The sequence below is a fragment of the Salvelinus sp. IW2-2015 genome, linkage group LG4q.1:29 (assembly GCF_002910315.2).
Source record: "Salvelinus sp. IW2-2015 linkage group LG4q.1:29, ASM291031v2, whole genome shotgun sequence".
NCBI classification, from domain to species: domain Eukaryota; kingdom Metazoa; phylum Chordata; class Actinopteri; order Salmoniformes; family Salmonidae; genus Salvelinus; species Salvelinus sp. IW2-2015.
The window spans coordinates 72,959,085-72,985,712 of NC_036842.1; the positions used below are offsets into that span (position 1 = coordinate 72,959,085).

At 43.5% G+C, this 26,628-nt stretch overlaps 1 protein-coding gene across 2 annotated transcripts in view; it reads left to right on the forward strand.

The window, feature by feature from the left end:
• The window catches only part of LOC111962513 (protein MTSS 2-like), a 49,574-nt gene extending 28,957 nt beyond the window's left edge, over positions 1-20,617 (forward strand). Inside the window, exons 4-13 of one of the 2 annotated variants that reach the window (XM_023985654.3) lie at positions 9,575-9,659; positions 9,779-9,870; positions 9,990-10,064; positions 12,772-12,929; positions 13,338-13,445; positions 13,807-14,037; positions 17,042-17,116; positions 17,218-17,373; positions 18,334-18,502; positions 18,841-20,617. In XM_023985654.3, coding sequence (XP_023841422.1) covers positions 9,575-9,659; positions 9,779-9,870; positions 9,990-10,064; positions 12,772-12,929; positions 13,338-13,445; positions 13,807-14,037; positions 17,042-17,116; positions 17,218-17,373; positions 18,334-18,502; positions 18,841-19,739 — 2,048 coding nt within the window. In that variant the 3' untranslated portion in view covers positions 19,740-20,617. The remainder of the gene's footprint in view (positions 1-9,574; positions 9,660-9,778; positions 9,871-9,989; positions 10,065-12,771; positions 12,930-13,337; positions 13,446-13,806; positions 14,038-17,041; positions 17,117-17,217; positions 17,374-18,333; positions 18,503-18,840) is intronic. The other variant, XM_070443101.1, reaches the window with a different exon arrangement.
• Positions 20,618-26,628: the final 6,011 nt, after the last annotated feature.

Genomic DNA, 26,628 nt, shown 5'->3' on the forward strand with positions numbered 1-26,628 from the left:
ATACCTATACAGCCTTGAAGCTTGGATCCAGCTTCTACATACACTTAGATGGCAGTCCATTCGAAACAACCTCCACTCCGTACTTCAAACCCACTCCTCATCACTCCTTTTAGGCACAGAACACACAACTATTTAGTTTCGTCCAAGTCTGTTGTTGCTCCATGCACAAAGTAGTCGCTGTCCTAAGTCTATCTTTATCCAAACAATTGTTTACAGACAGATTATTTCACTTATAATTCACTGGTATCACAAATTCCAGTGGGTCAAAACTTTACAGTACACTAACGTTGACTGTGCCTTTAAACAGCTTGGAAAATTCCAGAAAATTATCGTCACTGGCTTTAGAAGCTTCTGATTGGCTAATTGACATAATTTGAGTCAATTGGAGGTGTACCTGTGGATGTATTTCAAGGCCTATCTTCAAACTCAGTGCCTCTTTGCTTGACATCATGGGAAAATCAAAAGAAATCAGCCAAGACCTCCACATGTCTGGTTCATCCTTGGGAGCAATTTCCAAATGCCTGAAGGTACCACATTCATCTGTACAAACAATAGTATGCAAGTATAAACACCATGGGACCATGCAGCCGTCATACCGCTCAGGAAGGAGATGCATTCTGTCTCCTAGAAATTAATGTATTTTGGTGTGAAAAGTGCAAATCAATCCCAGAACAACAGCAAAGGACCTTGTGAAGATGCTGGAGGAAACCGGTACAAAGTATCTATATCCACAATAAAACGAGTCCTATATCGACATAACCCATGAGGCCGCTCAGCAAGGAAGAAGCCACTGCTCCAAAACTGCCATAAAAAGCCAGACTACGGTTTGCAACTGCACATGGGGACACAGAGCATACTTTTTGGAGAAATGTCCTCTGGTCTGATAACAAAAATAGAACTGTTTGGCTATAATGACCATCGTTATGTTAGGAGGGAAAAAGGGGGAGGCTTGCAAGCCGAAGAACACCATCCCAACCGTGAAGCACCGGGYGTGGCAGCGTCATTGTAACGATCGTCTAAGGGTGAAGAGTAGTCATCGGACCAAAGCGCAGCGTGGCAAGTGTTCATGTTATTTTTATTCGAAAAGAAACACTAAAGAAAATAACAAAGAGAGTGAAACAAAAACTAAACAGTCCTGTAAGGTGCAGCAACCTAAACCTAAAAACCTAAAACTACCCACAAAACCAACATGGAAAAATGGCAACCTAAATAGGCTCCCCAATCAGAGACAACGAGAAACAGCTGTCTCTGATTGGGAATCAATTCAGGCCACCATAAACCTACATACCCCTAGACCATACAAAATCCCCAAAGATAAACAAAAACCCTAGACAAGACAAAAACCCTAGACAATACAAAAACTAAACAAACCACCCTTGTCACACCTTGACCTAACCAAAAAATCAAGAAAACAAATATAACTAAAGTCAGGGCGTGACAGTCATGTTGTGGGGGTGCTTTGCTGCAGGAGGGACTGGTGCACTTCACAAAATAGATGGCATCATGAGGTAGGAAAATTATGTGGATATATTGAAGCAACATCTCAAGACATCAGTCAGGAAGTTAAAGCTTGGTCGCAAATGGGTCTTCCAAATGGACAATGACCCCAAGCATACTTCCAAAGTTGTGGCAAAATGGCTTAAAGACAACAAAGTCAAGGTATTGGAGTGGCCTGCACAAAGCCGCGGACCGTTCATCCGATAGAAAATTGTTTGGCCAGAACTGAAAACAGTTGTGTTGTCGAAGAAGGATGTCTGAGCGCTACCTGACTCAGTCTCACACGCTCTGTAGAGAAGGGCCAAGGCAGTAATTCTACCCCAACTTATTGTGGTGTAAGTGTTTATGGGAAGTCTTACCCTGAGACACGTTTGACCCACCAGTTAAGCAATATTAAAGCAATGCTACCAGTATACGGTATTTAGAGCGTGTATTACAAATTCTGACCCACTGGGGAATGTGATCGATAAAGAAATAACTTGAAAATATATTGCATCTTACTAATTATTCTTAACATCCTTCAGTCATTTCGTGATTAACACTAAATAAGGTGATCCTAACTGACTAAGACAGGACTTTGTACTGGATTAAATGCTAGGGAATTGTGAAAAACGTGGTTTTAACTACCTGTATTTGGTAAAAGGTGTATGCGTGAAAATTGGTTTCCGCTCTTCAAACTGTGTAATACACCTGAGCTCCAAACATACAATTCAAAGGGAACCACTTAAACAACACAAGCTGTAACTCCAAGTCATACACTTCTGTGAAACACTAAACTATATCCACTTTAGGAAGCACTTTCAGAGTTGACATATAAATTTCACATAGCTGTTTGCAAGCAATGAATAGACAAAAGTGGAAATTACTAGCAATTAGCAAGACGACCCCCTAAATCAAAGGAGTGGGTTCTGCCAGTTGGTTGAACGCAAGACCACTTTTCAGTTCCTATGCTTCCTGGCCGGTGTCATGTTTTGGTCACTCTTTTGACTGCTTGGCGGTGCTTTCCATCTAGTGGTAGCATGAGACGGAGTCTACAACCCACACAAGTGGCTCAGGTAGTGCAGCTCATCCAGGATGGCACATCAATGCCGAGCTATGGAAGAGGTTTGCTGTGTTCTGTCAGCGTAGTGTCCAGAGCATGGAGGCGCTACCAGGAGAACAGGCCAGTTAACATCAGGAGACGTGGAGGAGGCGTAGCGAGGGCAACAACCCAGCAGCAGGATCGCTACCTCCGCCTTGTGCAAGCGGAGGAGCACTGCAGAGCCCTGCAAAATGACTTCCAGCAGGCCACAAATGTCATGTGTCTGCTCAATACGGTCAGAAGCAGACTCCATGAGGGTGGTATTGAGGCGCCCGACGTCCACAGGTGGGGGTTGTGCTTACAGCCCAACACCGTGCAGGACGTTTGGCATTTGCCAGAGAACACCAAGATTGGCAAATTCGCCACTGTGGTAAATTCAATTAATTGGACATGATTTGGAATGGCTCACACCTATCTAGATAAGGTCCCACAGTTGAAAGTGCATAAAAGAATGGCGCCGGAGGAGATGGCTGCCGTTTTACTGAACCTCCCAAACAATTGTGCTATTGTGTGTGTTTTTTCGTGTTATTTGTAACTTATTTTGTACATATTGTTTCTGCCACCGCCTCTTATGACCGAAAAGAGCTTCTGAATATCAGGACAGTGATTACTCACCTCGTACTGGACAAATACTTTRTCTTTAACTAGTRGGACGCGAAGGATTTACTTCAGACAAGGCCCAAATCCCTGTCATTCGCATTAAGAAGAGACAGAGATATCGGGGACGTAGGTCGGGGTGCCTTGTAAGGATCTGACAGCGAGTGAGTAATCTGCCTTTTCAGTCCTATTAGCCAACATGCAATTATTGGATAACAAAATGGATGAGCTCCGATCAAGACTATCCTACCAACGGGACATTAAAAACTGTTATATCATATGTTTCACTGAGTCATGGCTGAACGATGACATGGATAACATACAGCAGGCTGGGTTTTCTGTCCATCGGCAAGATAGAACAGCTTCCTCCGTTAAGACAAGGAGTGGCGGTCTGTGTCTATTTGTCAATAACAGCTGGTGCACGAAATGTAATATTAAGGAAGTCTCAAGGTTTTCTTGCCTAAAGTAGAGTATCTCATGATAAGCTGTAGACCACACTATTTATGTTTTTCGTAGCTGTCTATTTACCACCACAAACCGATGCTGGCACTAAGACGGTACTCAACGAGCTGTATAAGGCCATAAGCAAACAAGAAAATGCTCATCCAGAGGKGGCGCTCCTAGTGGCCGGGGACTTTAATGCAGGGAAACTTCAATCTGTTTTACCTCATTTCTACAAGCATGTTACATGTGCAACAAGAGGGGAAAAAACTCTAGACCACCTTTACTCCACACACAGAGACACGTACAAAGCCCTCCATTTGGCAAATCTGATCATAACTGTATCCTCCTGATTCCTGCTTACAAGCAAAAACTAAAGCAGGAAGTACCAGTGACTCGCTCAATAAGAAAGTGGTCAGATGACGCAGATGCTAAGCTATAGGACTGTTTTGCTAACACAGACTGGAATATGTTATGTGATTCTTCCGATGGCATTGAGGGGTACACCACATCAGTCACTGGCTTCATCAATAAGTGCATCCATGACGTCGTCCCCACAGTAACCGTACATACCCCAACCAGAAGCCATGGATTACAGGCAACARCTCCACTGAGCTCAAGGGTGGAGCTGCCGCTTTCAAGGAGCGGGACTCTGACGCTTATAAGAAATACCGCTATGCCCTCCGACGAACCATCAAACAGGCAATGTGTCAATACAGGACTAAGATTGAATCGTACTACACCGGCCCCGACACTAGTCGGATGTGGCAGGGCTTGCAAACTATTACAGACTACAAAGGGAAGCACAGCCGCGAGCTGCCCAGTGACACGAGCCTACCAGATGAGCTAAATAGATGCTATGCTTGCGTCGAGGCAAGCAACACTGAAGAATGCATGAGAGCATCAGTTGTTCCGGACGACTGTGTGATCACGCTCTCCGTAGCCGATGCGAGTAAGAGCTTTAAACAGATCAACATTCACAAGGCCACAGGGCCAGACGGATTACCAAGACATGTACTCTGAGCATGGTCTGACCAACTGGCAGGTGTCTTCACTGACATTTTCAACTTGTCCCTGACCGAGTCTGTAATATCAACATGTTTCAAGCAGACCACCATAATAGTCCCTGTGCCCAAGAGCACCAAGGTAACCTGCCTAGATGACTACTGACCCGTAGCACTCACGTCTGCAGCCATGAAGTGCCTTGAAAGCCTGGTCATGGCTCATATCAACACCATTATCCCAGAAACCCTAGACCCACTCCAATTTCTATACCGCACCAACAGATCCACAGATGATGCAATCTCTTTTGCACTCCAAACTGCCCTTTCCCACCTGGACAAAAGGAACACCTATGTGAGAATGCTACTAATTGACTACAGCTCAGCGTTCAACACCATAGTGCCCTAAAAGCTCATCACTAAGCTAAGGACTCTGGGACTAAACACCTCCCTCTGCAACTGGATCCTGAACTTCCTGACGGGCTGCKCCCAGGTGGAAACCTGGCACCGTCCCTACGGTGAGCGCTCAGGACCTCAGACTGGGGCGCAGGTTCACCTTCCAACAGGATAATGACCCTAGGCACACAGCCAAGAGACATCGGGACAAYTCTCTGAATGTTCGTGAGTGGCCCAGCCAGACCCCAGACTTGAACCTGATCGAACATCTCTGGAGAGACCTGAAAATAGCTGTGCAGCAACGCTCCTTATCCAACCTGACAGAGCTTGAGAGGATCTGCAGAGAAGAATGGGAGAAACTCCCCAAATACAAGCTTGTAGCATCATACCCAAGTAGACTCGAGGCTGTAATCACTGCCAAAGGTGCTTCAACAAAGTACTGAGTAAAGGGTCTGAACACTCATGTAAATGTGATATTTCAGTTTTTAATTTMTAATAAATGAGCAAAAATGTTTAAACTGCTTTTGCTTTGTCATTGTGGTATTGTGTGTAGATTGATGAGGGYAAAAAACGATTTAATCCATTTTAGAATAAGGCTGTAACATATCAAAATGTGGAAAAAGTCAAGGGGTCTAATAATTACTGCTGTACACACCTTTTCTATTCATATACTGTCAATAAGTTCTATACATACCATCAGACTCTGACATTGCTCTTTCTAATATTTCTATATTTCGTAATTTATGTTAATTTTGGGGATTTGRGTGTATTGTTTTGTYCTGTTATGTATTAKTGTCCTGTTGGAGCTAGGAACATAAGCATTTCAATACACCCGCAATAACATCTACAAAATATGTGTACGCGACCAATAAAATTTGATTTGACACACACACCATGTTGAAGACAGTGATGGAGGCCCCTGGCTCTAGTCCTGTAGCTCCTGGCGGGGCCAGTGCAGCCCCGAAAAGCCAGTCTGTTAAAGTGGTGCTTCTCCTCCCCTGAGGATCACTGGGGATAATCAGGACCAGTGGTCTGGGTCTGGAACCACTCACCAGTCTATGAGCCTGGTCTGCTCAACAATACTGTACACAACCACTTTTACTATGGTGGTATACAGCTATGTAGCTACCTGTGTGAGTATGTGCCTATACGTTCATCCACCTCTGAGATGTGACTATTTACGATGGCAGCTGTTATTTCTTKCATTTTGTTATACACAGCTGGTTTGCGTAATGGTTATTTCTCACTTTGTCTGTGTTGAGCACATCCAGAATGGCAATTCCCTTCGATGTGCGTTGCATTGGATGGATCCATTTTAGACAGGCGTTAGTGAGGGGAGAGTTTGAGGCTATCCCTGTGTCTGCTCCAGCCAGGCCTGTGGTYTGGGCTATTCTGGTGGCTGTGGGACTCCAAGGCGTGAAGCGTAGAGCGTGTCCGCTCATGGCCAGGTCTCCAGTATGCAGGAAGCCTGCTGTATAGGACCTCTCCAGGAATGTAGCTGTCAGCTAATCCCTTCTGGGGGGGGGGGGGATGTGTGTGTGTGTGTTGGCTGCAGTGACATTGGGAAGGTCTGTTATAGAGATAAAAGGTCCATTACTTCCTTCCTTCCTTCTCCATCCACCTCCTCCTCCTTCGTTCCTCCTCCTGCCAAATCACCCTCTTTAGAGTGATCTGCAGCTGTGGACGCCTCCTGTAGTGAAAAGACATTGTGGAAAGAGGAACACTGAGAAAGTGTCTGTGTGTCCTGTGTATGTGTCCCTGAGTGTGTGTGTCTCTCTGTGTGTGCATTTACATGTGCAATACTGTAAATGTATACAAGTTTATGCTTAAACTTGTGCATTTTTTCTGTCAGGGTTTCTTAAACCTTTTCAGCTGATGTCCCAAATGAGAATTTACGGTCTCCCGTGACCCAAATCGTTCTCCAACTACCCAAACTGTAAGAATAAATAGAGTGTGATTATATTTTGTATGGCGGTTTTGGAGCAGTGGCTTCTTCCTTGCTGAGCGCCTTTCGGTTATGTCGATATAGGACTCGTTTTACTGTGGATATAGATACTTTTGTACCTGTTTCCTCCAGCATCTTCACAAGGTCCTTTGCTGTTGTTCTGGGATTGATTTGCACTTTTTGCACCAAAGTACGTTCATCTCTAGGAGACAGAACGTGTCTCCTTCCTGAGCGGTATGACGGCTGCGTGGTCCCATGGTGTTTATACTTGCGTACTATTGTTTGTACAGATGAACATGGTACCTTCAGGCGTTTGGAAATTGCTCCCAAGGATGAACCAGACTTGTGGTCTACAATTATTTTGTCTGAGGTCTTGACTGATTTCTTTTGATTTTCCAATGATGTCAAGCAAAGAGGCACTGAGTTTGAAGGTAGGCCTTGAAATATATCCACAGATACATTGACTCAAATTATGTCAATTAGCCTGTCAGAAACTTCTAAAGCCATGACATAATTTTCTGGAATTTTCCAAGCTGTTTCAAGGCACAGTCAACTGAGTGTATGTAAAGTTCTGACCCACTGGAATTGTGATACAGTGAAAGAATCTGTCTGTAAACAATTGTTGGAAAAATGACTTATGTCATGCAAGTCCTAACCGACTTGGCAAAACTATAGTTTGTTWACAAGAAATTTGTGGAGTGGTTGAAAAACGAGTTTTAATGACTCTGTTTGTCAACTTTGACTTCAACTGTATGTGTGTGATACTGGCATATTCACATTGATTTGAAGGCCAAACATCCTTTAAATAATTATAAAATTCATCAAGTGTTGTAAAGAGACTAGACAGAATGGGGAGGWGAGTCCAATCCATAGTTTCACTAAAATTGGCGATATTGATGAATGCAAATACACAGGCAGTTATGTTACAAATCAGCACCTCTTTCAGGAGAGATAAATACAGATAGGTGTTTGTAAGCGCCTCACATGGCCCCTGTTCCCTATATCAATTCCTCTTTTGTCKCAGTAGGTGAGATTCAGCTGGCTAACCTCTGACCTCTCACCTTTACCCCTTTCAGTCACCTGGAAAGGAAAAAGCTAAATGACAACACGACTAAACTCCCACCACATATCATCCCATCCACACATGATTGTCAGTGGATACATCCATTGATCCCCCAAAGCCATCCAGCATCTGGCTGGAAACCCCTGATGCCTTTGGGAGATGGAGGTCTGTGAGGTGGAAGGCTTTTCATGTAGTCCCAGAAGCACTGAAGCCAATAGTTAAGGGAATGTGTTGTGAATCGTTCTTTGTCTTATGATGAGTTTGTTTCAGTAAGGATTTAGTATAGTCTCTGGGTATACAAATGGAATAGATTACTCTTCATTGTATGCATCCATCTTCATTATTCCTCAGTCAGAGAATGTTTGATTTGACCCAGTTATATCAGCAGTTGTACTCTCTTTTTTACCTCTAATAGCTTTTTCAGAACTACTGAACTGAGCCGAGCTGTAATGCTCTGGCCTGGCTACACATCCACCATTGTTGCTGGAGCCATTACAGTTCAGGTTGGCACAGTAGTTTTAAAAGGGTTTAACTGTGTGCAGGCCCAGGGCTGGTAGGTTGATCCTTTCTCATGGACAGACAGGTTCAAGCCGGTCTCTCCTCGCTCCCCTGTAAGAATGGTGTTTAGGAAACACAGAGAGAACAGGAAAGGCAGAGCAGGCTGGGGAAGAATAGAGGGATATCCCCTTACAGGGTTCCCTCCTTTTTCCTTCAGGATAGAGGGCTGAGAAGTTAGGAAGGGGGGGGGGGGTTGTTATGTAAATCACTTCACCTGTCTACACAAACAAGACTCATACAAACATATGCCTGCACATACACACATCAAACTTCATCGGAGGTAGTCCTCGTCTGGCTGATGTTTTGGTGTTTGTTTGTGTATTTGTGTGTGTGTGTGTATGCGTGTGTGCGTTCATGCACAGGTGTATTTGTGTGTGTGCCTGCCTGTCTACCTGGGTGTGTGTGTGATGATGTGAGACCCTCTCGACCATCCCCCGATCATCCCTCTGTGGACCAGTGCATTAGAACAGGATCAATACGGTCAGATATTACTGCAGTACCCTGAGAAAAAACCCAGGATGCAGCCTGCAGCCGGTGGAGCCTGCAGCCGGTGGAGCCTGCAGCCGGTGGAGCCTGCAGCCGGTGGAGCCTGCAGCCGGTGGAGCCTGCAGCCGCTGGAGCCTGCAGCTTGGGGCCAGCCTGGGCTTAAAACCCCATTTTAATTACACAAGAGAGGAAAAGTAGTACAGCAACTCAGACAAGCTGTTATTTACTGGGTTGTGGGGTGGGGTGACTTAATCACTGAATGCAATTCAATTGCATTGGTGTAGTTGGTGTCCACACCAGGGTAGTAGATGCAAGATTATGTTGAGGATSAATGGGCTGCAGCCTATAGATGTTGGATTGATTACTTTTGACATTTTCCTCAAAGATTTTGGTTGGAGAAAATAACTGCAAAAGCTGAGCTGACTAGGGTCCCTTGTTGTAATATGCAATGCCGCCCCCCAGTGGTTGTGTAAACCCATACTAATAGAACCAGTCTTTTTCCTCTTCAGGTGGCACKAGGGACATAGGTTCAGCTCTGACCAGGATGTGCATGAGACACCGCAGCATTGAGACTAAATTACGCCACTTAACCAAGTATGTACTCCACTCCACCTTGCCCAATTGCTCTCRCTACATCTCTGTGCATTGCTAATGGTGCTACYAGTCATACAAGTCCTGTCCTTACTCTCCCTCTTCTTTCCTCTCCTTCCCAGTGCTCTTATGGAAGGCCTAGTCACTCCTCTCCAGGACAGGATAGAGGAATGGAAGAAGACAGCTTACCTGCTGGACAAAGACCACGCCAAAGGTGAGGGACAGAACAACCCAGCCATTATGGGGTCAAAGCTTAAGAACTTTGTGACAAATGTAAGTCATAACTCCATTAAATGTCATAACTCCAGAATGAATTGTCCCTCTCCTCCTCAGAATACAAACGGTCTCGTCAGGAGATAAAGAGGAAGTCCTCAGACACTATGAAGCTCCAAAAGAAAGCCAGGAAAGGTAACATCTAACCYCACCCTGTAGCATAATCTGATTGGCTTCTTCTAGAAACTAATGGCTACTGATTAGCGACTGTCCAAAACAGGCTGTAGACTTTAGATAGAGGATGTTGWTAGTGCTGCTAGTTACCATCACCTAACTGGGAGATTGCACCACCTAGTGCACTGGATGTGAAATTCATTGTCATGGGTTTCCAATGAGGGGTAATTCAGAAATGTGTTATTCAAAAAGTTTTGAGTTTTTGAGTAGTCAAAAAATATAAGGTTTATGTTTACAACAGCAAGTCCTGCTTTTATCTATTTCCATGCTTATAACGATGACAGTGCCAACTCTAATATTGGGCTTTTTGTCTCTGCTTCCCCCCCCCCCTCTTGCCTCTTTCCACCCATGCTACCTATCTGTCTACTCCTCTGCACACTCACTGGCCTATTCCCCTGATGTAGAGCTTTTAGGTATGCGTGCTGTTCTCACGTTCTTATATGCATTGCATGAGGCATTTCCTGATAATGTTCTAGTTATTGTTCGGTGTGTGTCTGTGTGAATGTGTGTGCATCATCACATCATTATGTGTGACCATCTTACCCGTAGTGTTGTGTCTGTCTGATACTGGTGTCTCCTAATATTCCTCCCTCACTGTTATCGTCCCTCCTCCTCTTCATACCCCTCTTAGTCGTCATGTCACCATGTTTCATAAGGCTGACTCATACATGGCAGCTGAATATTTCATCACAGTGTTGTATTTTCCTGTGCTTGTTAATCATTTTAATTTCAGGACCTCCATCCATATCAAGTGGTTGTTGCTCATCTCATTTAGGACTCACATGGTCTCATACAGTTGAAGTCGGAAGTCTACGTACACCTTAGCCAAATACATTTCAACTCAGTTTTTCACAATTCCTGACATTCAATCGTAGTAAAAATMCCCTTTTTTAGGTCAGTTAGGATCACCATTTTATTTTAAGAATGTGAAATGTCAGAATAATAGTAGAGAGAATGATTTAMTTCAGCTTTTATTTCTTTCATCGCATTCCCAGTGGGTCAGAAGCTTCCCACAATAAGTTGGGTGAATTTTGGCCCATTCCTCCTGACAGAGCTGGTGTAACTGAGTCAGGTTTGTAGGCCTCCTTGCTCGCACACGCTTTTTKAGTTCTGCCCACACATTTTCTATGGGATTGAGGTCAGGGCTTTGTGATGGCCACTCTAATACCTTGACTTTGTTGTCCTTAAGCCATTTTTCCACAACTTTGGAAGTATGCTTGGGGTCATTGTCCATTTGGAAGACCCATTTGTGACCAAGCTTTAACTCCCTGATTGATGTCTTGAGATGTTGCTTCAATATATCCACATAATTTTCCTTCCTCATGTAGCCATCTATTTTGTGAAGTGCACCAGTCCCTCCTGCAGCCAAGCACCCCCACAACATGATGCTGCCACCCCCGTGCATCACGGTTGGGATGGTGTTCTTTGGCTTGCAATCCTTCCCCTTTTTCCTCCAAACATAATTATGGTCAAACAGTTCTATTTTTGTTTCATCAGACCAGAGGACATTTCTCCAAAAAGTATGATCTTTGTCCTCATGTGCAGTTGCAAACCGTAGTCTGGCTTTTTTATGGAGGTTTTGGAGCAGTGGCTTCTTCCTTGCTGAGCGGCCTTTCAGGTTATGTCGATATAGGACTCGTTTTACTGTGGATATAGATACTTTTGTACCGGTTTCCTCCAGCATCTTCACAAGGTCTTTTGCTGTTGTTCTGGGATTGGTTTGCACTTTTTGCACCAAAGTACGTTCATCTCTAGGAGACAGAACGCGTCTCTATCCTGAGCGTGTAACGGCCTGTCTCTTATACACATCTAGATGTGTATGGCTGAGTGGTCCCATGGTGTTTATACTTGCGTACTATTGTTTGTACAGATTAACGTGGTACCTTCAGGTGTTTGGAAATTGCTCCCAAGGATGAACCAGACTTGTGGCGGTCTACATTTTTTTTTTTGAGGTTTTGGCTGATTTCTTTTGATTTTCCCATGATGTCAAGCAAAGAGGCACTGGGTTTGAAGGTAAGTAAAGAGGCACCGAGTACACCTCCAATTGACTCAAATGATGTCAATTAGCCTATCAGAAGCTTCTAAAGCCATGACATCGTTTTCTGGAATTTTCCAAGCTGTTTAAAGGCACAGTCAACTTAGTGTATGTAAACTTCTGACCCACTGGAATTGTGATACAGTGAATTATAAGTGAAATAATCTGTCTGTAAACAATTGTTGGAAAAATTACTTGTGTCATGCACAAAGWAGATGTCCTAACCGGCTTGCCAAAACAATAGTTTGTTAATTAACAAAACATTTGTGGAGTGGTTGAAAAACGAGTTTTAATGACTCCAACRTAAGTGTATGTTAACTTCCCACTTCAACTGTATGTGCCGTAGTTTCGTCCTATTCTCACTGACACATTGTTTCATTTCACTGTAGTGTTGTTTTTTAATGGCGGTCAAACTTAGTAGTGTTATAATCACCAGTCTTTCTTTTCCCCCTCCCCTTTCATTTCATCCTCATACTCTATCCATCTAACCCAATGCCCCTCATTGGCACCCTGTTCCCCCTTCACTCACTATTGACCCCTCCCTCTGCTATCCCCTGACCCTCTCTCTTCTACCTCTTCTTGTCTTCCCTCCTCTATCTCCTCTTCTCTCTTTACCTCCCTACCCCTCCTCAGGCCGGGGTAACCTGCGTCCCCAGCTGGACAGTGCCATGCAGGACGTCAGTGACCTCTACCTGCTGATGGGGGAGACAGAGAAGCAGGCGGTGCGCCGGGCCCTCCTGGAGGAGAGGGGGCGCTACTGTTCCTTCATCAACCTTCTGCAGCCTGTGGTGGTGAGCTTAGATCGAGAATCAGATTACCCTCCCCATATCTGAACCTTAACCAGTATGTGGAAAAAACTTGCCTGACTAGATTATCTGGTGATGAGAGAGGAGGGCTGCTGAGATACTAGGGGTGGGCTCTGGGGAGAAGTTGCCTTGTTTTTAGGCACAGATTTATAATCTGTTTACCTTCCCGACATCGTAACATTAACCATTATATGGAAAAACTTGACGGAATATGTGTCAGGGGAAACTGCATCCTAWTATAGGGTTGTTTAGTGGGCTTCATCTGGGTAGAACATACAGGGATGTGTTTCAGCTTTCATGTTAGTTATTTCAGTTTGTCACAGTTATTTCAGCTAAACTATTTTGTCTTTGACTGTGTGTTGCTAAGTAGAAGGTCTTGTTGTTGATCCTCAGAATGGAGAGATAGCCATGCTGGGAGAGATCACTCACCTGCAGGCCATTGTTGATGACCTCACAGTGCTGACTGAAGACCCGCACAAACTGCCCCCGGCTAGTGAGCAGGTACGTKCTCTCCAAAATACCTGAACCCAAAACACACTCCAGTCCATACACATGTACTCATCATGCAAGCACACATGCTCAACGAGTAGCAAACACAGATAACCAGCGGCAATTAACACACWTACACACAGAAACCCTGGAGTTATTCAATCAACTTGAGGTCAAATAGGTAATACGGTATTCAGACTTCAGACTTCAGATTTAACTCAGATTTTTACACAAACCTCCCATTGACACCAATGACTGATTTACACGAAAGTCTGAGTTTAGTGAACAGATCTCAAGTCTGAATACTGCACTGAGTGTATGTATTGCTTGTGCTAACTGTGTGTTGTGCTATGCTTCTCCCTCCTCTCCTCAGGTGATCGGGGACTTGAAGGGTTCAGACTACAGTTGGTCCTATCAGACCCCTCCCTCCTCTCCCAGCAGTGCTGCTTCCAGGAAGAGCAGTATGTGCAGTATCCTCCAGATGCCCAGCTCCGCTGCCCACCGCCTCAGCAGTGTCTCCTCCCATGACTCAGGGTTCATCTCTCAGGATGCCAACACCCATTCCAAGCCCCCCTCACCCATGCCCTCTGACATCACCAGCCAGGTAGGCACACCTCTGAGTCAGTCAGGKCCTAGACTACACTCCAGTTTCACCGGCACATCCTTGATTAACAAGACTTGGGAGTATGGTAACACTAGAAAAAGAAAAGGAGAACRGCACACTCTAGGAGCTCAGATGCAATAATTTAATAATCTAATAACCAATGTTTRGACAGACAAGCTGTCTTCATCAGGGTATAATGACAAACAATGCGGGTCACTAGTTTATATAGTGTCAAAGGACACACACAGGTGTCTGTAATCATGGTCGGGTGTGGCCTGATATCAATGGTTAATTCTCAGATTTAAACAGAACATACAAAAAACACGAATGGATAGCATACGATGATAGATACAATTTGGCTACATAGGCCTACAAACATTTACAATGAATAGCAAAATCACAATAATCACAAGAATGGCTTCAGATCAAAGTCTACATTGAGACCGAAGGGAGCAAGGGTCTTTAAATTAAACATCCAGGCAGCCTCTCATTTAAACAATAAATTGTTGAGGGTGACATGTTCGTTGCCAATATAATGTAGGGATGAAATTGAGTGGTTCACTTCCAAAAATGGGCCACAACTGGGTAAGTCGAGTTTTTGCACCTGATGGTGCTACGATGCTCCGAGATTCGTACTTTTAATTTGCGCTTTGTTTTACCCACATAATRTTTTCCACAACGACAAGTTATAAGATATATAACTGTCTTAGTGGAGCACGTGATAACATATTTGATTGGGATCTGTTTCCCTGTTTGGGGGTGTTTGAAGGATCTACATTTGTAAGTGCCATTGCATTGAGCGTAGCCATTACACTGGTAGTTTCCATCCGGTAGAGGCGTAAATAGAGGTGCAGGGYTATRTTGGYGTGGTAAATCAGAGTTTACCAATTGATCTCTGAGATTTCTGCCCCYCGAGAATACGACCAAGGGAGGGTCCGAAAACACATTACAGATAATGTCATCGGATCTTAGAATGTGCCAATGTTTGTGAATGATTCCCTTAATTTGTTCAGAACACTTTGAATAGCGGGCAGTTAGAACGCAAGAATGCTTCTTTTTGCGAGACTGTCCTTGAAAGAGATCATGTCTCGATTRTTTTTGAATTTTCTCTATGGCAGTATTAATRTGACCATTTTTGTACCCCCTCTCCTTGAATTTTCTTTGCGTCTCAGCCATATTTCTGTCGAAATCTGATTGTTTTTTGCAAATTCTTTTGATTCGACAGAATTGGATGTAGGGCAAACTGCTTTTCAAGGGAAGCGGGTAACAACTATCAGCCCTCAACAAACTATTATGATCAGTAGATTTCCTGTAAAAATCAGTGTATAGAACATTATCCTCACACTAGATCAGAAGATCAAGGATACTGATTTGACGTGTGTCAGATTGCATAGTAAATCTCAGTTGCTCAGAACAAGAGTTAAGAAAAGCATGGAACACCTGAAGCTGTTTTGCATCACCCCTCCAAAGAACAAAAATATGATCAATATACCATTTCCAAATAATGTTTGGCAAGAAAACATTTTTGAGAGGATTGAAAATAGACTGTTTCTCCATGTAACCCACATACAAATTAGCATAGTTAGGAGCCATGGGGGATCCCATAGCAGTACCCTTCGTCTGAATAAAGAAATCATTTAGAAACATGAAGTAGTTGTGTGAGTACTATTTCAGACAATGTTATAATGCATGCACTGGAAGGTAGTTCATTAGGGTCACGTTGCAGAAGAAAATGTTCCATMGCCTCAATACTGCCCTCATGTGGAATATTTGTGTATAACGACTAATTGTCAAAAGTAACAAAGAATTATCAGGGAGACGTTCAAGAGATTCAATAATAGAGATCACACTGCTGGTGTCCTTTACAAAGGAGGGGAGCTGTTCTGRGAGTGGTCTAATAAAAAAGTTGATAAAGGTGCCGTTACTGCATCAATGGCCACTACAGAAGGGCGCCCTGGAGGTTTTGTAACATTCTTGTGTAAGTATAGAAAGTGGCAATTTTAGGGTGTTGAATAGCCAAAAAGCTGTGTTCTTTTTTGGTGATTTGAKCAGAACTTAAATACCCATCTAGGACAGTCAAGATAGTGTTCTGAAATTGGGAAGTGGGGTCACTTCTGAGTTTCTTGTAAAAGGTGTTGTCAAGCAGTTGTCAATGACACTKATTTACATAAACTGTCCTATCAATGAGTACAACCGACCCACCCTTATSAACAGGGCGGGTAAGGACTAACATATCGGATTGTAAATCAAGCAAAGSTTGTTTTTCATCCTTGGGTAAATTATGTAAAGATATGTACTCCTGTGTGTTCTTAATGACTTGACGCATATAATCACTAAGAGTGACTATATGTAGATGCATTCTCGTCTGGTGCTTAGATAAATTRAACAGTTCTTTCGAGAGGTCTGAATTACCCCCGGCATGTCAAAAAGGGACTCCGATACAATTATCTTATCACGTTCCCTTTGGCTATATTCAAAGGAGTCTTGTTTGGGTCTTTGACCAGTGTCAGGAAAATAATGATCATTCAGCATCGTTTTAGAGCTTTTTGTCGGTAGGGTGCTGTTTACTGGGTAACAGATTAATCTGGAGGCGAATGAAACGCACACCTGTTTAGGCGCAGTGCTGGCTAGCGGAGTAGAACACTTGAAAAAGAAAAGGAGAGCCGCACTCTAGCTCAGATGCAATAATTGAATAACCTAATAACCAACGTTTTGACAGACAAGCTGTCTTCATCAGGGTATAATGACAAGCACTGCGGGCCACTAGTTTATATAGTGTCAAAGAACACTTAAGACAAGTCAGACTGATAATGAAGACAATCCTCTTTTTGGATGGTATTTGTTTTTGCTTATACAATCAAGAATGTAAGATGATGCTAGAGTTGTTGTTAGAATCACTCTGTAAATAAAATGGACAACTATTGCAGTGTTCCATGGCAAAAGAGAAATATTCTGTGTTAGTTTGTCACAAAGTGTTCTCTTATCTCACTCCTTCCATCTCCAGAAGACAACCAGCTCAGCCTCTTCTGAGGCATCAGAAACCTGCCAGTCTGTCAGCGAGTGCAACTCTCCCGCCGCGGTTAGTACACACTCACATACACACACGTATTGTGGCCCCCAGGGATCTTCCTAAGGTATGCGATGAACATGCTGACTCAGACATGTTTGTCCATTCCGCAGTTTGGCTCATGCTCATCCTTCGGTACCTTCCGCTCCACTCTCTCTTACACTGGCTCCGTCAGGCCTRTCTCTGGCATACTTCCTGGATCCCCCACATTTAACCGCTCTCCTGGATCCAACACCCCCTCACCCACATCAAAAGTTCCTAGCTGGAAGGTTTGTTTTCAGTTGCCGCTTTTCCTTTTTTGTCTCTTTTTCATATTTTATTTGCCTTTTCCTTGGTTGTATCAACTCATTTGCATAATGCATGATGCATAGTAACTTTATGACCTCTTTATCCATTATTTTGTCAAACTCAGCTTTCCAATATCTCATGCCAAAGATTTGCTAAAACTCATTGTAATAACATTTTCATGCTTAGGCCTCAGCATTTTAGCCTGGTCTCAGATCTATTTGTGTTGTCTTGCCAAATCCTATGGTCTTTGACATGAGTTAGCAAGARAGCACAAACAGTTTGGGACCAGGCTATCTGAGACCAGGCTAACCTCTTCATGGACCCCCATACTGCTTCCATTGTACCACAATGAAAAAGACTCCTGAACAGATGATTGATAGACGGCCTAACCAATGGTACATTGTTTAGTTKATTTCTTCATTGGCTCAATAATATCGCCACAGGATTGGTCCAAAACGAGTACTTACGAGTCCTTATTGGCTACCACGCTGCAGTGAAGGAGAGAGTCATTGGACAGGATGAGYGAGCAGGAGGTTCCTTCCAGTCCTAAAGGGTTCTCTGGGATGTATCCAGACACTCATAGGTCCATTCTAGCCCAAGCTGCCATAGCCACAGCCAAAGTAATGATGAGCACACAGTGGATACAGCACTCAACCATCAGCATTCATTGTTGAAATGTGGATCTTAATCTTTGTCACTACTGTATGGTAATATGAGTCTCTTCTCTTTCTCTCACTCTCTTCCTTCTGTGCCTGCATCTCTCTCTCTCTGTGTGTGTGTGTGTGTGTGCTGTCTCTTATACACATCTAGATGTGTATAAGAGACAGGTGTGTGTGTGTGTGTGTGTGTGTGTGTGTGTGTGTGTGTGTGTGTGTGTGTGTGTGTGTGTGTGTGTGTGTGTGTGTGTGTGTGTGTGTGCCTGCGTCTCTGTGTGTGTGCAGCACAGCGGTGAGGCCATGTCCCCAGCAGCCAGTACACTAGCCATGGTGCTGATCCGGGGTCTCAGTGTAGAGCATCAAAAGAATAGCAGGGAATCTCTGCAGTACTCRAGTGGCTACAGCACCCAGACCAACACACCATCCTGTTCAGAGGACACCATCCCCTCACAGGGTAACAAACACTCTACACATATCCCTTTAAACAGTACCCTCCTGTACATCTTTTTTTAAACGTTTATTTATGCAGGTTATTATCATTGAGCTAAAATATCTTACATACAGTACCTAGATAATATACCTTCTCAAAGCAACATACACTCTCAAAGTAAAATACACTCTAGTATACTAATTTCTCCTCAAGGTAAATACTGTATCATAGTAAATAAAATGTATTCATCCTTCAAATTATCACACATTATTCGATCAGAAGCTAATATAATCCATCCTCTTAGAAAAACCCYCTCTCATTTGACCAGATCAGTTTAACTTCATTGTCTCTCTTTTGTTCAGGGTCGGACTATGAGTGCTACTCTCTGAACGGGGATGCTGGCACCAGCAGGGAGGCCGACTTCGACAAGTCCTCCACCATCCCCCGCCACAGCAACATCGCACAGAACTACCGCCGCATGATCCAAACCAAGAGGCCTGCTAGCACCGCTGGGCTGCCAGCCGGAGTGAGCCCTCCTGGGGGTACGCATGGAGAGAGTGCAGGGGGTGATGGAGGTCGTGACGGGGGGCATGGAACCATCACCTCTGGAACAGCCACCATCCGCCGAACCCCCTCCTCCAAAACGGGAGTGAGACGTACCCCTTCCACCTCGGGCCCCATCCCCATCCGCCCCCCCATGGTTCCAGTCAAGACCCCCACTGTGCAAGACTCTCGAAGCTACTCCTCTGGCTACTCCCTCAGCCCCACCCAAAAGCGCATGGGCAGCGARGAGTACCTGTATGCAGATGAGACTCCACCCAGTGTCCTGGAGTACATGAAGGTCTCCCCCAAGCTGCTGAGCCTGCCTAACACCAGCACCTGGGGCTCCGAAGGGGGGCTGGAACGAAGCGTCTACGCCCAGCAGCCCCCTAGCATGGCTGGCCTCAGCCCAGYGGAAGACTCCCAGCTGGCCGCCAACCGCCACAGCCTGGTGGAGAAGATAGGYGAGCTGGCGGCCAGTGCCCATGCCCTTGGTGAGGGTCAGTTCCCTTTCCCCCCTCTGGACCCTCTGCCAGCGAACCCAGTCAGGACAAACTCTGTACCCCAACACCCACAACACCTACCCCTCAAGCCCCAGGAGGGAGTGGACATGCTGGAGTCCATACGGAGGGGTGTGAGGCTTCGCAAGGCGGTCTCCAATGACAGATCAGCCCCCAGGATACTCCAGGATACTGCCGCAGCCTCCAGGATACTGCGGTAGTATCTCCTGGGACTGACCCCAGAACTGTGGTGCCCTTTCTTATAATAAGCTCAACCTCTAAAATGAATGAACACTCATCCTATACAGGATAAGACTGTATGAAATGAAAGGGAATCAAGTGTCAATGTGTAAAGATTTAATGAATGGCCATGGGTGACCAATGGATAAATGTCATATTTTATGTTGTATTGCTATTTCCTATGTTGTCTTTGGGCTTAGTGGTTTTGGTTGTCTATTTCCTCTGTCTCCTGATGCGTCAGGCCAGACACCTCCCCGTATTCACAAAGTGTCTCAGAGTAGGTGTGCTGATCTAGGATCYGTTTAGCCTTTTAGGTCATAATGAATAAGACTATATGGACAAGGATGACCTGATCCTAGATCAGCACTCATACGCAGATGCTTTATGAATATGGGGCTAGGAGGTCACTCCACGTAGGGGTTGAATGCTCTGTCTCTTATTGTGTGTGTACTAATGCTGCATTCACGCGCTAGTCGGAACTAGGGAARTCAGAAATTCCCAACTAGCTAATTGGTTATAGTTATACACGTGACACGTTCAAACAGTAATAAGTCKTACATTTAAGAGTTTCCTAGTTCCGACTAGCACGTGAACGCAGCATAACACAGCCATCTGTCATCTGAAAGTGATGGGGTCAAGTTGCTSCGTGAGCCTGTCTGTATGTTATGTATTATTATACTGATGTATATATTACTGTTTGTAAAATAAGCTGAAACCCAATTGTGTATGTCACATATCGGAGAAATGTAAAAGTCATGTAAAATAGGACGCGATATGGCAGTGTTTTTATTGGTGTACTGTACTATCAATATATTCTGCAATTAAACCAACAATTTCTATAGCACAATGTAGAACTTTATTTTGGATCTGTGAGATTTTATGGAGGTTTTAATGCCTTAGCCTATAGGCTAATTGAAATCTAAGTAAGCGTAGTTCTCTTATGGAATTATTATATGGCTATGTATTKGTTTTAGATGAAGGAGCAAAGGGTGCGAGAAGAGCACATACATAGTTATCAGGACAGATACTGGAGGTGTAAGAGCCATGTTTATCTATTTGTATTTGTCTGTCACTTCTCACCACTAGAGAGCAGTCTCACTGGTGTTATTATGGGTCCGGTGGTGGTGGTGGTTCATGTGTATAAGGTCACAGGTAAACAGGTTATAATCATGCATGGGTGAACAGGAGATATACGTTTTTTTACTGCTACTCACAAGATTACTCTACCACAAACCTTCACCACAGGAAAACATAAGTTCATCTGTCACCTGTATCATTGGATTTATCACTGAACTTTGAAATYGCCAATACCTACAAAGGGGCTCTCCCTGACAGCAATCTCTGAGAAGGAAGGGAGCACTTGATAATAACCAAAGTGTCTGTGATATGTTGACTGGACTGATGGTGGCGCCAAAGACCTTTCATATGCTTGGGGAAGCTTGGCCGAGTTTCTACTTTCTAATATAAAACCACAAGAGGAAGTCCGACTCAACAGCAGTGGGTGGTAGACTTGCCCAAACCAGTCAAACTTTTGWGCCTTTAATATCAAGCAAACCTTTTGAATTCGAGAACAAAATTCTTAGTATTGCAAATGAAAATTAGATTAATAACAAACCTTTAATCCAAAAGTATTGAGAGCAAAATTAACAATATTGCAAGGAAATAATTTGCAAAGGCAAGAACAAATTAATTATATGGTGTTGGGGATGACGGTGTTTGGTATTCCCTTTAGCTATTGAGAAAGCAGCAGCTACACTGTATATACAAAAGCATGTGGACACCTCTTGAAATGAGTGGATTTGGCTATTTTAGCCACACCCTTTGCTGACAGGTGTATAAAATCAAGCACACAGCCATGCAATCTCTATACACAAACATTGGCCTTACTGAAGAGCTCAGTGACTTTCAACGTGGCACCGTCATAGGATGCCACCTTTCCAACAAGTCAGTTCATCAATTTTCTGCCCTGCTAGAGCTGCCCCGGTCAACTGTAAATACTGTTATTGTGAAGTAAAAATGTCTAGGAGCAACAACGGCTCAGCCGCGAAGTGGTAGGCCACACAAGCTCACAGAACGACACRGCAGAGTGCTGAAGCATGTAAAAATGGTCTGTCCTTGGTTGTAGCACTCACTACAGAGTTCCAAACTGCCTCTGGAACACAGGAGGTTGGTGGCACCTTAATTGGGGAGAACAGGCTCATGGTAATGACTGGAGCAGAATCAGTGGAATGGTATCAAATACAGCAATCACATGGTTTTCTAGAAAGCCTTCCCAGAAGAGTGGGGGCTGTTATAGCAGCAAAGTAGAGACCAACTCCATATTAATGCCTATGATTTTGGAATGAGCTGTTCGACGAGCAGGTGGCCACATACTTTCGGTCATGTAGTGTAGTCTTCTTGGGGTCCGCACAAAACATGATATAATARAGAACATTAATAGACAAYAACAGCTCAAGGACAGAACTGCAAACATTTAAAAACAGCACACAGCCTACATCCAATATCAATACATATCGTGCCATGACTTTAAAAGCATTTCATGGCTACAGATATGAGTGCTACGGGGCGATAGTCATTTTGACAGGTTACCTTGGCGTTCTTGGGAACAGGGACTATCGTGGTCTGCTTGAAACATGTGGGTATTACAGACTGGGTCAGGGAGAGGTTGAAAATGTCAGTGAAGAGTCACTGTTCTATTACCAATGGCAGTTAGGATAGGTCATATCTATCTGACACATAAACAGGTACTACAATGCATTCGGAAAGTATTCAGACCCCTTGACTTTTTCCACAGCCTTAATTCTAATTATTTTATTTTATCCACTTCCGTCAATCTACACACAATACCCCATAATGACAAACGAAAACAGGTTAAGACATTTTTACACCAAAATTATATATATTTTTTTATATATGCATTTATGGAAATATTCAAACATATAAGAGTTTTAGAAGATAAATACACAACGCAGAGACAGACGACGAGAAGTCAATAGAATAATAACGATCAATGGAAATAGTGTTTTTTCTGTAATAGGGAATTATCAATGGAAAGTGTTTTTTCTGTAATAGGGAATTATCAATGGAAAGTGTTTTTTCTGTAATAYGGAATTATCAATGGAAATAGTTGGTTTTCAGTTCAACATCTGCTAGGAATGACAGTCCTAAACMTATAGCTACGTGTGGCACGTTCTCATTGGTCCAACCTGAAATAGGATACTTGTTATTTGGCCGTTGGCTTAGTTTTATTGCAAGGAATTCTAATTGGTCAACCACAGGCTAGGGCTGGGTTATGAAACTACATGCTGTCCCTTTGTTCTGTGGAGAGAGTCTCAGGAGAGCATCACTGAGGACAGGGGAGAATGACCATCTACTTCCAAGCYTGATTTGTCCTATTTGAATAAACCTATTTTCCTCCGCCTGATTTGCTTTGGGGTCTGTGTTATTGAAGAATAACATCAACTGCTAACACTTGGTGCCGTGACCCGGATGAATTGGTCTGAACAACAAGAAAAACATATCAACTGTGTTGATCCAGAGGAAAGAGAGAAGGCTGAGCACAACCCACTTTGGGGAGTCAACTCTCAATCTCCTGATTGATGGCATAGTTGCTGGGTGAGTCTAGACCAATAGCATTTTAAAAGAACCAAATCAGGTCAAAATTAGTGCATGCAATGAGTGATACGTATCTGTGATGTATATGGTTCAAGTCCTTTGTTCTCTGTTAAAAGGTTAGAGTCCTTTCTATATTAAAATATATATAATTTTTTGAGTGGGGGTAAATAAATATATAAATATATAAACATAGAGATATATATTATAGAACTTTTGAAGTTAATGTAATGTCATTGTTAAGTGAGAAAACCACTCTGGAAAAGGGTGGAACAGCTCCTTCGGATGTGAGCATGAAAAATAGTAGTGATACTAGTGATATGAAGAACCATTTCAAAGTAGAGAAGTGCAGGCAAGAGATAATAAAGAAATATTTTGTCATAGTTGACAAAGATGGAATATGGAATCTGTCTGATATACAAAAAGCTTGGAAAAATACAGAGAATGTCTAATTCCTTGACAAAGACACGATGGTCTTTAACTGTATTAGCCGAAGTAAGAAAACGGGATGAGAAATTATTTCTGGAGAATCATGATAGGACAATGCAGAGAGATAAAGAAAGTTTGAAAGCTCTTGGAGGACAGATCAAAACCTTGAAAGAAGAAATTCAACAATTACAGGCAAGGGTCGTAAAACCAGACTTGGCTCCAACATGTGGGGGACCCTTTGTTCCTTCAATCCACCCTCAGGCTGAGTTGCTCAAGGATAATCGGGTTTCAAGCATCTGGTCAGCACTGCCTGGCTTTGAGTCAACAGATACTGACACCTGTGACGAACGATGTCTTAGGCCAACCAGAACACAGGCTGTAAAAGGTGGTAAAGACAAACCCCCGGTGACAGTAATCACACATAAATCAGCATCTCCAAAAGAGTTGGATGAATGGTCAAAAACTTTGAAATATCCCAGAGAAGTGGGTATGGAAACGTGGGACCATTTGAAGCGTTATAAGAAACTRTACCATCTACCTCTCAGCATAACATCTATGATTTATCCTCTTTGAATAAACCTATTTTCCTCCCCCTGATTCGCTTTGGGGTCTGTGTTATRGAAGAGTACCATCGACTGCTAACAGACCCTTTACTCAGTACTTTGTTGAAGCACCTTTGGCAGCGATTACAGCCTCGAGTCTTCTTGGGTATGACGCTACAAGCTTGGCACACCTGTCTTGGTGTGGCGAGCTTCTTTCTCCTATTCTTCTCTGGCAGATCCTCTCAAGCTCTGTCAGGTTGGATGGGGAGCATTGCTGCAGCACTATTTTCAGGTCTCTCCAGAGATGTTCAATCGGGTTGGGCCACTCAAGGACATTCAGAGACTTGTCCCAAAGCCACTCGTGCGTTGTCTTGGCTGTGTGCTTAGGGTTGTTTTCCTGTCGGAAGGTGAACCTTCACCCAGTCTGAGGTCCTGAGCGCTATGGAGCAGGTTTTCATCAAGGATCTCTCTGTACTTGCTCCGTTCATCTTTGCCTCGATTCGACTAGTCTCCCAGTCCTTGTCGCTGAATAACATCCCCACAGCATGAGGCTGCCACCACCATGCTTCACTGTAGGGATGGTGCTAGGTTTCCTCCAGCCGTGACGTTTGGCAATACAGGCCAAAGAGTTCAATCTTGGTTTCATCAGACCAGAGAATCTTGTTCTCATGGTTGAGAGTTGCCTTTAGGTGCCTTTTGGCAACTCCAACGGGCTGTCATGTGCCTTTTATGAGGAGTGGCTTCCGTCTGGCCACTTACCATAAAGGCCTGATTGGTGGAGTGCTGCAGAGATGGTTGTCTTCTTCGGAAGGTTCTCCCACCTCCACAGAGGAACTCTGGAGCTCTGTCAATGACCATCGCCCTTCTCCCCCAATTGCTCAGTTTGGCGGGCAGCCAGCTCTAGGAAGTGTCTTGGTGGTTCCAAACTTCTTCCATTTAAGAATGATGGAGGCCACTGTTTCTTGGGGACCTTCAATGCTGCAGAAATGTTTTGATACCCTTCCCAGATCTGTGCCTCGACACAATCCTGTCTCGGAGCTCTACGGACTTCCTTCGACCTCATGGCTTGGTTTTTGCTCTGACATGCAGTCAACTGTGGGACTTTATATAGACAGTTGTGTGCCTTTTCCAAATCATGTCCAATCAATTGAATTTACCACAGGTGGACTCCAATGAAGTTGCAGAAACATCTCAGGGGATGATCAATGGAAACAAGATGCTTCTGAGTTCAATTTCAAGTCTCATAGCAAAGGATCTGATACTTATGTAAAATAAGGTATTCAGTTTTTTTTTTTGTTGTTTCTCCATCAATCTACACACAGTAAACCATAATGACAAAGCAAAAACAGGCTTTTAGGATATAAAAAAAAAAAAATTACTTAAATATTCTTATTTACATAAGTATTCAGATCCTTTGCTATGAGACAAATGTTTCGAATAAGGCTGTAACGTAACAAAATGTGGAAAAGAGTCAGGGGTCCTGAATACTTTCCGAATGCACTGTATGTTGAAGTTTGAACAGGTCAGATAAAGAGAGATGAGGCTGGCGCTGGCAAAGTAGGCTGAGTTAAGGCAGAGTTATTTTATTTTTGATTAACTTTTATTTAATCAGAGGAGCCCAGGGTCTCATTTTAAATGTGCCCGAGAACATAAATAAAAGATACACTACAAGATACAAGATATAATACAAGTAACGTTAGAACATCACAAATATCACAGGCGTCAAACAAATTATTAAAGTCAATCAATCAAAACAATTGCACAGCACCTCGGATGAACTCATCATTAGGGTTTTAAACTGCCTTAGTGGAACCAGGGAATCCAAATGTAATGAATTTTGTAAATGACTCCAAAAATGTGGAGCGTTAAAACTAAAAGTAGATTTACCTAGTTCGGTGGAGACCCGAGGAATCTCAAGAGTTAACCAACCCCGTGYGCAGGTATYGTAACTCATYTTTTTATACTTAAACAACGAAGTTAGGTAAGTCGGAAGCTTGCATAGTAGAGCTTTGTAAACAAAAAGGGAGTAATTGAGTGATATACGAAAATTTTATGAGGACCAGCCAACTTTTTGATACAGGATGCAGTGATGAGTATTAAAACTATCACCTGTGACAAAGCAAAGGGCGTTATGGTAGACGGCATCCAAAGGTTTAAGAGTAATGGCTGCTGCATTCCGATAAATGGTGTCACCGTWGTCAAGAACTGATWGWAKAGTTAACTGTACAATCTGCCTCCTGCTGTTCAGGGAGAGGCATTATCTATTTCTATAAAATACATTTATCAG